The 14,921-nt window shown below is 27.4% G+C and overlaps 1 protein-coding gene across 1 annotated transcript in view; it reads left to right on the top strand.

Annotated features, from left to right (window-relative positions):
- The window catches only part of LOC129917913 (neuropeptide CCHamide-2 receptor-like), a 59,706-nt gene extending 46,610 nt beyond the window's left edge, over window positions 1-13,096 (top strand). The window contains exons 4-6 of the mRNA XM_055998139.1: window positions 2,040-2,233; window positions 2,391-2,511; window positions 12,378-13,096. Coding sequence (XP_055854114.1) covers window positions 2,040-2,233; window positions 2,391-2,511; window positions 12,378-12,720 — 658 coding nt within the window. The 3' untranslated portion in view covers window positions 12,721-13,096. The remainder of the gene's footprint in view (window positions 1-2,039; window positions 2,234-2,390; window positions 2,512-12,377) is intronic.
- The last annotated feature ends 1,825 nt before the right edge of the window (window positions 13,097-14,921 follow it).

Raw genomic sequence — 14,921 nt, 5'->3', positions numbered from 1 at the left:
AAATCATTAAACCTTTAAAAGTTTTTAATATAAGCCTTACATGATATAAGCCTTACTTATACTCTTGTATAACTATTACAAGGTTAAAAATTCTGTCGTAGTTTTTAAGACAACTAAAAAAAAGTTCTTAATATTTCGATTTTATTACACAGTTTTAAGAAAAAAGAACGAAAATACTTAAAATAATAAAAAAGAAAGAGAAATAATTGAGTCGTTATACTTGAAAATTGTTTAGGTAAATCACATTTTCCATGCTTTTCAAAAATGTCATTTTTTTTTTTTAATCAAACACAAAAATTTAACGGATTTTTTGTGAAAATATAAATTGGAGTAAATCACAAATCTAATGGATGCAATTTTTTATTAAGAAAATTGTTTGATAATCAATTTAGCCGTTTATTTTTTTACATGGACTTATACCACTTTCAAATATAACGATTCAATTTTATATCTTTATAATAAACTGAAACTTTAAATTTGGGAAATCGTCGTTTATTTTTAAATACAAAAGTATTTAATTAGCCCAAATTTCGACAAATAGGTATTGCATTAGACTTAGAAATGTATTGAATTTAAATATAATTTTGGTGTTTTAACCCAAATTTTAGTAGAAACTACGCCAACATTTTAAATAGTGTAAGAATATTCTCAAAATTATAAAATTTCAAAAAAAAAATTCCCTCAAAATATTATACCCTAAAATACATTTGTGAATATTTCCATAAAGTACACGTGAAAATTTGTATAACTCAGCTGCATTTTATGCTTTATCAATAAACAAAAACCAAATTACTCAGGATTCAACAATCTATAAAAATTGTCTTGTGCGACGTAAAGTAACTTGCATTGGTGAGACAGGAGAGGTCACTAAAGTCAATTTTTTCATAGGTGCAAATTACAGTATAATTTTTTGAAATCAATTTTTTAAATAAAAAATTTCACATTTATTTTGCAGGAATTCAAAAAATGATTTTTTTAAAATTTTATTTTTGATTTGTATTAAAACTGTATAAATGCTTTTGTATGAATTTTATTGAATTTCATACTGTTAATAATGATTTTCGCAAAAAAAAAACATTTTTCTTTAAACCTTGTCTAAAAACTAACGCTAACTGAACTATTAACAAAATCATTGGAACCATTTTAGAGAAAATTATCTGGATTTTAAAATTGGCATATGATAGGTACTTACCTAAGAAATTATATCCTTAAATCATGTACCTACGATATAAATTTTGTTCATATTTTTCATATAAGAAATGCTTGACATTTTTTTTTAATTAAAAAATTTAAATTATAAAATTAAATTGCCAAAAAGTACCCCTTAATACGCTCAAAGAGCGTATTAACTAATAGATGTTCCATACCTACATTTGTTTGTTTTCCAATAAATAAAAAATAACCAGACAGATTATTTCTCCAGCTTAAACTGAATTCAATCATTGAATTGGACTAAATAAAAACATTCCACATATTCCATTGAGATTAAAAGTTAATCCTTTTTTGGTTCCCTATAAAAATATACATTTTATAAAGGTAAAAATAAAAATATCCTTAAAGCATGTGCGTGTCAAAGGGCCCGATTGTATCATTAGCCGTGTTTAACAAAGGGAAATACTATTTTTGTTGCATCGCAAATAAAACGGCGAAAATAAAACAGGGCTATTTTGAGTTTAACAGCTTGATAAATCATCATTTCCCAATTTTAAAAACGGTTTAAAAAAATCCAATAGGAGTGTTTTTTTGGTCACAGTCACAACGATTGCATTGTTTTTTAGATATTTTTTTTTTTCTTATCCTGTCATAAACTTTTTTGTGGTATTGTATGCAAATTACCCAAAAGAATTTTAAAAAACATCATATCTACACATTTTTCTACCGATAGTTTTAATCTGTACAAAAAAAAATGCTTTAGGATTTATATAAATAAATTGTTGTCCCTTTAAATTGATTTTTGATTTATAAAACAATGACACAAATGATCCAGTTTTGTTGTTTAACATAATCTCCCTTCCAATCTATCCCTTTTTTTTTATCAGATACACGGTTGTGGCAAAAGCGTTCGTCTATTATTTGCTTCCACTTTCCATAATTGGAGCCCTTTACATACTGATGGCAAACCGATTGCACATTAGCGCCAGAGAGATGCCTGGCGAGGCATTAGGTATGCAAAGTAGGGCACAAGCTCGTGCTAGGCGTCATGTTGCACGCATGGTGGTTGCATTTGTGGTTGGTAAGTTACATACATAAATAAATATATAAAACAAAAAAAAAATTAATCTATAATAGGTTATCCGTTTAACACTTGATTTAATATCTTTTGATTTATGGTTGATTTTTTTTTTTTTTTTGTTCTACAATTTTATATATAATTATCTTTCTCTCTTCAGTGTTTTTCGCGTGCTTTTTTCCATCACATTTATTTTCATTGTGGTTTCAATTGAATCCACAATCGCAAGAAGAATTTAATGACTTTTGGCATGTTACGAGAATAATTGGATTTTGCACAAGGTAAGTTGAATTTTTTTCCCTCTTTTTTTGAGTAATAACTACCCCTATGTATTCAAAATAAATTGAAATTGGTTGAAAATGGGGAAGGATTTCGTGTGAAAATAAATTTCCATTAGCTCCGAGTATAAAGAATTTCTAATTTTATATAAACATTTTTTCTATTTGTTTTTTATTAGAAATTCTTTATATGGCTTTTCTGGTTAAATTATATAGAAATCAGAATCAGTTTAAAAATGTTGTTGGAGTATAAAAATATTGAAGAGTTTCTATAGTTTCAAATTTAAGGAGAAACTATGGAAAATATATGTACCTAAACAAAGTCAAAGGGTCTCGGTTTTCACATTAAATTAATTGGCATAAAACATTATCCCTCTCGTTCATAAAAACATAAAAAATATAAAAACAATTCTTTCAAACTCATTGACCTAAAACGAAATATGCAAGGAATTAAAATATAATTTGAAAAATTGAAACCGTTTACGAAAAAATTGTTTTTAATAAATACGAAATAAAAAGAAAAAATTAATGTGCCTTCTCATAAAAAAAAAAATATTCAAAAAAATACATAGTTTAAAATACAAAAAATACGCTTTTATCACGCACTAAAAACTTTAATATAATTTAATTGACTTAGGAAATGGTTCGATCAAAAAGCGTCGAAATCGAAAAAATCGTATGCGTTTTGTCTTTTATTTTCGACATTTAACCGAGAATAACTTTTTATGCACATATGGGATTTTTTGGGATTTTTGACATTTTAATTTAGAGTTTTTAGCTCTATGCGAATTTCTTCCAGGTTTTACGATAGATTTAAGTGTTAAAGAATATAATATAAAATACGTGATTTTTTCGTATAGTCCTCTCTGAAAGATAATATCTTCTAAACGATGCACTGTGGGCTAGAACGCTATTTTAGCAGAAATTAATTAAAAAGTCAACTTCTTCAAATATTGCTCATTTTAGTCTTATTCGATAGATAAATGGACTAGCTATAATTGTTCATTCAAAATTGAGGTCAAAGCATTCATTGGATACATAAAAACACAATCGAAAAGCAAGTTTTCGAAAAAAAAGCAAAAAAGTCCACTTTTTCCTCTATCCAGATATTCGTTTACTGAGTTTGTTTTAACGGATCGATTGTGAAAATTTTGCTAGTTTTAACAATTAGTGATATATCCTAATATAGTATTTGCTATTAAATTGTAATTTTATTGAACTTTTGTTTATAAATTTTAAGGTAAAGTATGTTACTAGCACCGATTTCATATAAAACGAATGTTCCTAAGCTTTAAAAAAAAGGCACGCGTAGGCACACTCTAGAAATAATTTTAAAAAGTAGCTAGCCTATATGGCATTATGCTTTTTATAAAACTATGTCCTACAAGCACAAACTTTTTTCGCTGTAACTCTGAAAGTATTGTGAGAAAAATGTTCAAAAAAACCACTTAAACGTGTTGAATGTTTTCAAATAACGGTTTTTTTTTATTTGCGTTAACATTTTACCTTCCCTATTTAGTAAAAACAACTTTTGTAAGCGTTCAATGACACCATTTTCGAGTTTGATGCGTTCAAACTTCAAAAAACTCATTTTTTTGTTTTTTATACCAATAATATCTGTTGTAAATTGGAAAACCTTATTTAACATAATATTTCGTTTATTTTTGTTGTTGGTCTTATCTTTAGTGTCTGTTGTACCATAAAATTATCATTATTATATCATTCGACATCATCTTAATGGCTTTAACTGCAAATTTAGATTATTTCGAGAATTAATTAATTAATTCCAGCTAAAAAAGCGTTCTAGCCCACAGTGCGATGGTAGCTATTAAAAAGCACATCTTAATCTTTTTTATGGACAACATCATGGACTATTAAAAATTTAAAATATTTTTCAAAAACTGCATTTTACAAGAGTTAAGTATAAAAAATTGATATTTTTGATTTTTGTTCAAATAAAAAAAAAAAATTTTAATTACAGCTCTGGAGAGCTAAAAACTTAATTGAAATATATAAAAAAAAAACACATAGTACAGGGTGTCCCAAAAGTTAACGACGAAACGAAAACGGTAGATAGGGTAGGTGGTGACAGATATCAGAAAAATAGTAAAAAAAATCGCAGCCATATATATTAGGTATTATTATTAGGTATTATTATTAGGTAGTTTTTCCATATTTTTTAAGTTTTGAACTCTTTCAGAACCTTTCAGAATACAAAAACTTAAATAATATGGAAAAATTACCTAATAAAAAATCGGATTTCTTAAGAAAAAAATTTTATTTTGGTTATTTATGGAATATTCTCAACAATGTTATACCATTTTGAAAAGAGAATTGAACACATCAACTTTTAAGGTAACTTGCCGAAACATCGTAGTGCATTTCTTTTACACTACAGTTCATTGAATTAGAGTCATGTAAAATTTTGTATTACTTAGTTGGGCAAAAAAGTAATATTTGCTTTAAAACTGATGCAGCTGAGTTAAAATTTTTGAATGCATTTGGTAGCAGGGTTATTCAAGGTTCCGTAACAAAAGAAAAAAATGAGAAAAATTAAGATTTGTAGTCACGGCACATGAAAAACCGTCACAGGGTGACCATTTTTTCGACTTTTTTTCAAGTGCCCATAACTCACAAAATATATGGCTGCGATTTTTTTTATTATTTTTCTGATAACTGTCACCACCTACCCTATCTACCGTTTTCGTTTCGACGTTAACTTTTGGGACACCCTGTATACACATGATTTGAAAATTTGTTTAGATAAACTGACCATTTGACGAAAATAGACAAAAAAAACGATATTTCTATATATACCACTCTTTTGAACGCACTACATTTAAAACGATAACTGTTACTAAAGCATATCTTCAGCTTTTTTGGGGAAAGCGTTATAGTATATGATACGAGTTAAAAATATATGTCAAAAACTCATATTTTAGAAGCTATGTAGACAAATTAGCAATTTTTGAATTTTGAAGAAATCAAACATTTTTTTTTTTCTTTTTGAAAGACTACAACAAAACAAAAAAACAAAAAATTTAGTAGAACATTATCTACAAGTTTTCAAAGACAACTTTTCGATAGAACTCATCGTTTTAGAAGAGTAATAGTAGGCAAAAAACCGATATTTTCGACATTTGACACGTTTTAAAACCACGATATCTTCTAAACGATATCTCGTAGAAAAAAAGCGTTGCATTATATTTTTAGGGAATTTAAAAACCTACAATAATCCATATACTTTTTTTTGATAGCTTCTCCCGTTTCAAAGTTATATATGAAAAACCTACATTTTTGACATTAAAACATGAATAACTTTTTATGCACCCATGGGACCTTTGGGGGACTTTTGACATTTTTCTTTAATCTGCACTTAAATGCTCTGTACCAATTTTCAGCCCTGTGCGAATTATTTCTGGGTTTTTGCTCTTTTTTATGTTTATTTTGTCTGGACTATAAAGCTTGTTTAATTTTTGGATTTTGTGCTTTTTTTAAATTCTTTTTTTTATCGAAAAAAAAATCAAAGTATAGAAAAATTCAAGGTGAAATTTTTGAGCACCCAAATTACAAAAAAAAAATACTATAAATTAGCAAGATGTTTTCTTGTAGGGGCTTAAACGTTCTATAAAAAGTTCCTTTGCAGCAAATTAATTGCTTTAACAGTTGAGAAGATATTCGTATCCAAACTAATGCCTACTGATTTCAATAGTTTTCTTGATACAAGTATGCATTGCGATTTGAATACGATTATCTTCTAAACGGTTAAAGCAATTAATTTGCTGCTAAGGAAATTTTTATAGAACGTCTAAGCCCCTACAAGAAAACATCTTGCTAATTTGAAAATATTGAATTTTCGGTGAATTAGAAAATTTTGAAAAGTAAAAAATGTTTTCATATTTTTTTTTAACTTTGACCTCGAATATCTTTAGAATGGTTAGAATATTGAAAAAAATTATTAAGACCTTTTTTGTGGACCAATCTGTTTCCTACAAGAATAAGTCTTGCGCGTTTGTTTATTATAATTTTTCAATTTGTTACAAAATTAAGAACAAAAAACGAATTTTTAAAGATTTTCTCGATTTTTGGACCTCAAATATCTATTAAACGGTTAGATAAACGAAAAAAGAGTACAATGTCTTTTTTGTAGAGCGTTCAATTTCCTACAAGAATAAGCAAAGAAATTTGCAAAAAAGTCGATTTATAAAAAAAATAATTTTTTTTTGTAGAAGCTTGATGCAAAAATGGAAAATTTAAAAGCGGAGGACCTTCCCATTAATATAAAGAGCTCATATTTGGTGTGTATATTCTAGAGGTGTCTAGCAATCGATTTTTCGGAGTACCAAATAAAAAAAAGAATTCGATTTTTTTGACCCACCCTGCTGTATATTTTACTATCGCACAAACAAATTTTAGTCAAAATAATAATTAAAGTTTTTTTGAAAAATTAAGCTATTTTTCATTCGCAAAAATTTACTTAAAACTGAAAAAAAAAATAATTAAACGCCGGAGAAGTAAAATCACGACGTTATTATATACTCTTATATTTAAATGTGGGTCACTATGGCGTATGCGTACTATTTTTTTTTTTTTTTTGTTCATTATTTTTTTTTTTAATTAAAAAATCATGTTGTACATATCACATCGGCTGACAATATTTTTTAATTAAATTTTGATCAGCCTTTTCTTGGCAGTTAAATAATAAATTGCTGGGAATGAGTCGATATGAGATGCTATAATGACGAAAAGATTTTATTTTAAATACATGTTCCATTATCATGATACTTAAAGTAACAATATAAAATGTTAAATGAACTAATTCTATTAAAGCTCTCAAACATACATTAACAATGACAAAGATCAAAGGTTGAATTGGTGACCATCAGTCTAGTGTCAACAAGAATATCCTTTTGTTTTTTTCTTATATAGCTTTCCTTCTTCAAAGCAATAAACCATGTTAAAAAGTAAACCATCAAACTGTCTTTATGTCACGTAGCATTTTATTTTAAAAATGTATGCCAACAGAAATTAATTTATCTTAGAACAAAAACTAATGGCTAATCGTTCAATTTTTACAACAAGGACTCATGTCACATAGACTGTCACTTTTAACTTTTATATATCTAATGGTGTCGTCTAATGGAAAAGTTGTGGCAAAGTGATATGACAAAATGTTTTAAACTTAAAACTTTTTGATGGTGCTATATGACTAGAAGTTTAAATTTCATTTCAAATAAAATCTTTTGAACTTTTTTTTTTGTTTTAATGCAGGAAAGGGATTTCAAAGATTTTGTATAGTTGAAAAGTAAGAGGACTTGATGACATTTAATGGCTTGAAATTAATTGAAAAAAAAAAAAAAATACAAACAAACACTTTTAAGGAGCAACACAGTGTTTACATAATTAACGGGTAAAATAAATATAACTAAGTGAGCTATTTTCGTCCACATTTAAGGAAGCTTCAACGTTGCCTTGACTCGATTTCAACCGATATCCTTTTGAAAGGGATACTTTAAAAACCATCAGCATGTACCGAAAGAAATTCTGGCAAATTTTCTTGCTTAAGAGAAAAATACGTGTGTCTCATGGCAATGACGAATAATTTCCTGTGTAAAGTTAATTATACTTGGTCATGTTCTACAAAAAGAAAATACAGCGAAAACTTTTCCTTTATGAAAATAAAAAATTCAGGATATACCATAAGGATGGATCAGTTGAGTGATCCATCCTCATAGTCGATTGCCTGTCAACGTAATCTTATGGAAGTGTCTCTTGAATTCGATTATTCACAATTTTATGAAAATGTCGTAAAATGCCTGAAAATGATTGAACACTATGCGGACTGTAAAAAGGATATAAAAATAGCAACCAGTGGACATGTATTTATTTTTTTTTTTTCAATTTTATTTTACTTTCACTGTGGTTGGAAGATTGAATGATATGTATTCAGAAAGCCAGGTATCTTTAATCGTTTTACGTGTTAAATAACATATCAAAGCAGGAAATTATTCTCCACACACAAATAAAGATGATGGTTAATATTTAATGAAGAAATTTCCATAGAGGATATATTATGGTTTTGATAAGTGTCACGATAAGAAAATAATTGAACATTCTGGTAGCACGTATTTATTAATGTGTGGGTAGTTTTCTATTTTACAACATCACGTAGAATATAAATTTCTCGATTAAGAATTTCAATTTTTTATTAAGTCAAACTATGAAATAAGAAAAAATAATAGAAATATTAAATATGCATTGAAATACATACAATACTTTAAAATATGAGGGTAGCAACAGTCAGATTATAAAACTTTCAATTGAACTACAAGTTTGTATTTTAAGCGAGTCTCTCAAGAAAGTTTTATAATCTTATTTATTAAAAAGGTTGAATTTCAATCGAAAAGAATAAATAACATGGAATAAATTATTAAAAGCTTATATTTTTAAGGATTTGTGGTGTATTTATTTAAAAAAAAATGTACATATCACATATGTACAATATTTTACTACAAATTGTTAAAAATCTTTAATATTATAAACTTGTTTTTATACTTATGTTTCGGTGTCGTAATTTATTTAATGTTTTTTTGGATAAAAATTAAACGGTCTCTGACATAGAATCGTTTAATCGATTTTGACGGAAATGATGAACTTGAGAAAAACTTTTTTTTAATACTTTTTTTACTTATATTATTTTACTTATTTTAATAATAAATATAAAGTAACTGACGCTTATAGTCTTTTCTAAAACATTAAATTTGTCATACAATTTTTTGTTTTATATTTAAAATAAATCTCATCTAAATCATCTTAAATCAATTATTCAAATGTTGTATTTCATTATGGTTATATCTTAGGTCAGGGCTGCCACCTTACTCCTTTAGTAGTAGATCTACTGCGTTTTAGCCCAAATGAAAATGTACTGCGCAGCAAAACGAATCTACTCCCCTTTTAAACATTTTAATAGTACCTATTGTCCATTTCAAAATTTTAAATACTGAGCCACGTTAACTCACTCTAAATGTATTCACTGAAAAATTGAAATGCAGCCCTATCGTGACTTTTACGTGAACAAAATTGCAAACGAAAAATTCAATTTCACTTGTTACTTCTGAGTTGCGGACGAAAAGTTGTTCATGTTCGGGAAACTAGCCGTATTTTTAACTCTTTTTCAGGTAATTCGAGAAGTTACCGACATCTTTTAGCTCAGTTTTATTTTGGCTACTGGTTAAAAGTGAAACTCGCAATACCTGTTAAGATTTCGGGGGAACAAAATTATGTGAAAAGACGTGGAACCGAAAATAGAGCTGTTTTGTGTTTTTTTTTTTTACTGTTGAGCTAATTGTTTAATTTGTGTTGAAGTAAAATATATTTCTGTGATTTGAATGTTGTTTGTATATTTAAAAATCTACTGCGGTATATTGCAATCTACTGCGCTTTTTCTTGAAATATACTGCGCTCAATTATCTTTGGGGTGGCAGCGCTGCTTAGGTATAACAAATTTAAAATTCATACAAGTGCTACAGTAAAATACAATGACATAAGTACCTACAATACATCTTGAAAGCTAATATTTTTTTTTTTTGTTGGAATTAAATCTCAAATAATATGAAATGTTGTCAAAATGGAAAAATATCAATTAAACATTTTTTAACTATCAAATTAACATTTTTTAAATATCAGCCAAAAATGCTCAATAAAATGTGTTTTATGATATTTAAAATGTTAAAACAATATTTTTTTATTATGAGGATGATATTTAAATGTCACATTTTGGATTTTTTTTTTTTTTATTTTTCATTATCATTTTGTCATATCAATTTCTCATTCCAAATTATTGAAAAATATTAAATAACAAATTCTTAATTTGTACTAATTTAAAGGCGATTTGTGTTTTTTTGAAGTTAAATGTATGATTTACTGAGAAAATTTGATCGGCAATAAGATTTTACTTCACATAGTTGGGGAGAAAATAACAAAACAATTATATCACCTATAATAGAAAAAATAATATCACCACTATTTTGTAAAGAATATTCACTTTCAGTAATGTTTTGAAAAAAGAAAAAAAAAATACTTAAAATAATAAAAATAGTAAAAATAATAAAAAAGAAAAAGAAAGAAATAGGTTTCATTATAATAAACTAAAACGTAAAAACTAGTAAACATTGATATTTTAATTGTCAAAGGGAAATTTTCACTATCCACTTAAAATTAAAAAAATGTCAAAATGATATTTCAATTAAATTAAAAAATGTCAAAATGATATGATAAAATATCAAAATTGATATTTTAATTGTTGAAGAACACTCAAAAATGTTATTTTGATAGCTGTTATTATCAATTTTTTTTTCGGTGTATTTAAAAATTCATAAAAAATATTAAATTTAATATTTTTTTAGGTTTCGATGGCTTAATTGAAAGATAATAATGTCTAGTTACTAGATTAGTACAAAAAGTTAGTCAAATATCATACTTTTAATTTTCTTTGCCGAAAAAGGGATTGAAATTCAAATTTTTTTTTCGAGATGATTTTTATAAAATTTTAAAACTTGTTTCTTTTTTTGTGTTTTTATATCTCACTTATGTGTACCTAACTCCCATACAAAATTTTCAAGTTATTGCAATTTTTGGAAAACTGCTATTCAAAGCAATCGCAATAAAAATGCAAATACCTAACAAAATAAAAAAACTGTTCTCAAGTTCAGCTCCTTCCCATATATTAACCACATTTGTTCAAATTCTATGTGTACAGTTTTTTTTTTAATTTACAATCTAAGTAATATCTATCTTCTTCTTTTCTAATATTGGCTTAGCTTATAGATTTGAAAACTAGCAATCAAATAAATTCAGACATACAAATAAGTAAATACATGTCATCCAACTTATTCATTACAAATAGTACCAGAAACCTTTTTTGGTTTCCATAGAAAACAAATATACAAAAAAAAAAATAAATGATAAATTACCTTTGACTCAATCAAAGTTATTCCTCCTAAATTCTTCCAAAATCCCAAAGAAAATCCACATAATATTTGACCACAGTAAACAAAACCAAAAAAAAAACAAAAAATGACTGTAAATTCTTTATTTTAAAAACCATCAAGAGACCCATTGGTACTTAATTAAATTTTCTCTTTGAACTCAAAGTTAAAATGAAAATAGAAAATCTCATGAATTCTTTGTGAAAAAAATTACTTTTTCTCTCTATAAAACATCAGTGTATCCTAGAGGTAGCTTAGCTACAACCTTAAAAACCGACAAAAACTGAGAAATATCTACCTCATTGTAGGACCACTTTATATTTATACCTACACAAAGGCACACTTGAAATTCTAATTGAATTGGTAGGTACACCCATCATATACCAATCGTCTAAGTTACGAACGGACGGACGGAACCTTTTATTTTTGGCATCCTTGTTAAAATACAATTACATAATTTTCAATAAAACCAGAAAATCCTTGGATTTACGAATAAGTATTTACGTAAACTAAAAGAGAGAAAAAGGGTCTTACACAAGACTTGGGTCAAAAAAAAGGGGGGGACAGACTTTTATTCATGATTTGAACATCAGGTGAGAGAAAAATCATAAATCCTTTCAATGCAAATACAGAAAAAAAATATGAAAAGGGTTAAAAATCCATCAATCCAATTTAAATAAACAAAAGAAACCAGCTAAGTAAGCTCTAAATAATCCACAAACAACAAAAAAATATCTGACTTTTTGTTAAATTAAAATGAAAAAAAAAAAATAATACAAATCCCTTATTGACTCTCTCATTCAAATACCAATTCAACCATCACAAACCAATTCAACACAATCACATTTCAATTTAATCATTTCTCCTTATTTTGCATTACAGTTTCCTGAACTCCTGTGCCAATCCGGTAGCATTGTATTGCGTCTCAGGGGTATTCCGTCAGCATTTCAATCGTTATCTATGTTGCTGGTGCTGTAAGCCAGCTCCACGTAACCGACAGCATTCCACAACTGGTGCCCTAGATACCAGTATCATGTCAACACGTCGTTCAACCAACTATACTCGCTCCTCGTTGCACATGAACAATAATTCCGGAGGACATCTCAACTATCACAACCACAATAATTTCCAGCGGCAGCAGTCGTTGCAAATGCAACATAGCGTCATAAATAGCAATGGTGGCTCGTCACCAACGCAAAGCATTATTTTAAGTGACAAAAGGTGAGGAACAGTTGCCATGATGCTTCAAAGTGATTTCCTTTAAGAAAAAAAAAATAATAATAATAATAATAATAATAAATATCTATAATACCCCCCCAAAATGGAAAAAGCTTTGAATTGTTATGGCACCAAGAAGGTTGATGTTTAGAAAACTAATTTAATTGAAATTTAAAATTGTAAATATTAATAAAAAAAAATACCTTAAGAAATTATTATTAAATTATATTTAAAAAAAAAACAAAAATATTTAAGTGATATTATTAAAGCTTAAGAAATTGTGTATAAAATATTTTAGTAATTTGTCTGTGTAAAATGTAAATATGTAATTGTATACTTTAAAAAAAAAAAAGGTATTGTGGAGCACTTTTAGATTGTATAGCGAATTTATTGTATCTTAAAATAAAATAGCAAAAAAAAAACTACCGTAAAAATTACATCGGCACAATAATGTTGTAATATATATTTTTTGAATTTTCTTTTCCTACAGATCAATTTTTCCATCAGATCAATTTTAACTCAATAGTCACAGTTTTTAACTTAACTAAAAAAAATAGGTATGAGGCTATTGTCAGTTTATACATATCGCTCACTTTTGAGTTTTTAATGCAGGAGTTATTGGAATGAAGTAATATTTAATCCTGCAGTAAGTTATTTTTGAACTTTAAAAACTGACGGAGAAGAACCACTAGTTTTGTTTTAGAAAGTAACTTTTTACATAAAAAAATAGATCGATAATAAATTTAAAACTCGTTTTCTAAAAACAAACAGTTTTTTTGAGTTATGATAATTTTCAAGTAAATGAGCGATATGTATATAATCTCGTAGCGTTAGAATATGGGTGTTAAAAACGAGAATTTTATCTAAAATTTCAGGCAAAATTTTACCTTCTTTTGGATTTTTGTTTACTAAACAGGGTTACCAGATTTCGAAATGTTGCTTATGGTGATAAAATAAATAGAGAAAAAAAGGGCACCTTAAAATAAAATGATGTCCACCTTAAATCCCGCCACCTTGAAACAATAAGATGTCTGTTTTGTTAAGCTTAAATTCTGTTCAATTTAAGGTGAACTTCATTTCATCTTACTGTGAATTTTCATCTTAAAAAACCGACAAAAAATAAAAATTGAAAAATTAACAGCGAGATAGGATGATAGTAAGACCTAGTGACCCCCAGTGGTTGTCAGTTTTTATTTTTTTTTTTTTTAATAAAATATTTCCACATTAAAATATTTTCCCGCTTAAATTAAGTCGAATTCTTTTAAATTTGCGTATCAAGAAATTAAGAAGATTTATTCTCTTAATTTAAGACAGAAATCATCTTGGCAAAAAACCATGAAGAAATCCGCTTTATTTAATGCGAAGTTCCCTTGTTTTTAGTTGGTCATTTTTTCCGTGGTGTTAAAGCTGTAAGAAATTTTTGTTGTCGAAAATTTTCTTTAAAAAATCAATTTTTCATAAATTTTTTGATTTGTTAGACTTTAACATCCGAGCTGATCCAGAAAAGTTAATCTAATTTTTCATGCTTATTTATTCAGTTTTAAGGTTACAGTTCCTACCTCTTCATGAGTATGATTGGAAAAACATCGACAAAAAAAAACTTTTCTAAATCATATAGTCTAAGAGCCCAGAGCAGATTTTGGGAGTTTTTGGATAACCGAAAATGGGTCATATGTATATGTAGGTAATAGCGTCCTGATGAAGAATTCGAAAGTCTGGCAGGTTTATTTCACGGCATTCTATGGGGAGTTGAAAAATGCATTTATTCCGATTATTGTCTCGAGGATATAACCACTTAATTTCATATAGAGCCGATAAAGGGCGATACCTTGACTGCAAAAAGTTCGGTCCCAGATGTTTTATTCTCGGCATTACCCTTGCCAGATTCGCCTTGAAGATTCGCGAAATAGCAATTTTCATTCAAAAGTCAGAATATTATTTTTTGCAAGATATATAACCGTCTGGTGGTACATCTTAAAAAATTACCACTACCCATTGATAAAAAAAAATTAGTGCCAGACTTTTAAATCACGGCATTACCCCCACCAGACGTCCTTGAAGAGTCCCGAAATAGCGGTTTTCATACAAAAGTCAGAATATAATTTTTTGCAAAATGTATAACCGTCTGGTGGTACCTCTTAAAAAATTACCACGTATTCATACTAATTATTTTTAATGTGATTTCCAAGTCTCGATTCGTAATGAGTG

This window comes from Episyrphus balteatus, chromosome 4, assembly GCF_945859705.1.
Source record: "Episyrphus balteatus chromosome 4, idEpiBalt1.1, whole genome shotgun sequence".
NCBI lineage: Eukaryota > Metazoa > Arthropoda > Insecta > Diptera > Syrphidae > Episyrphus > Episyrphus balteatus.
This window is presented reverse-complemented; position numbering and strand designations above follow the sequence as displayed.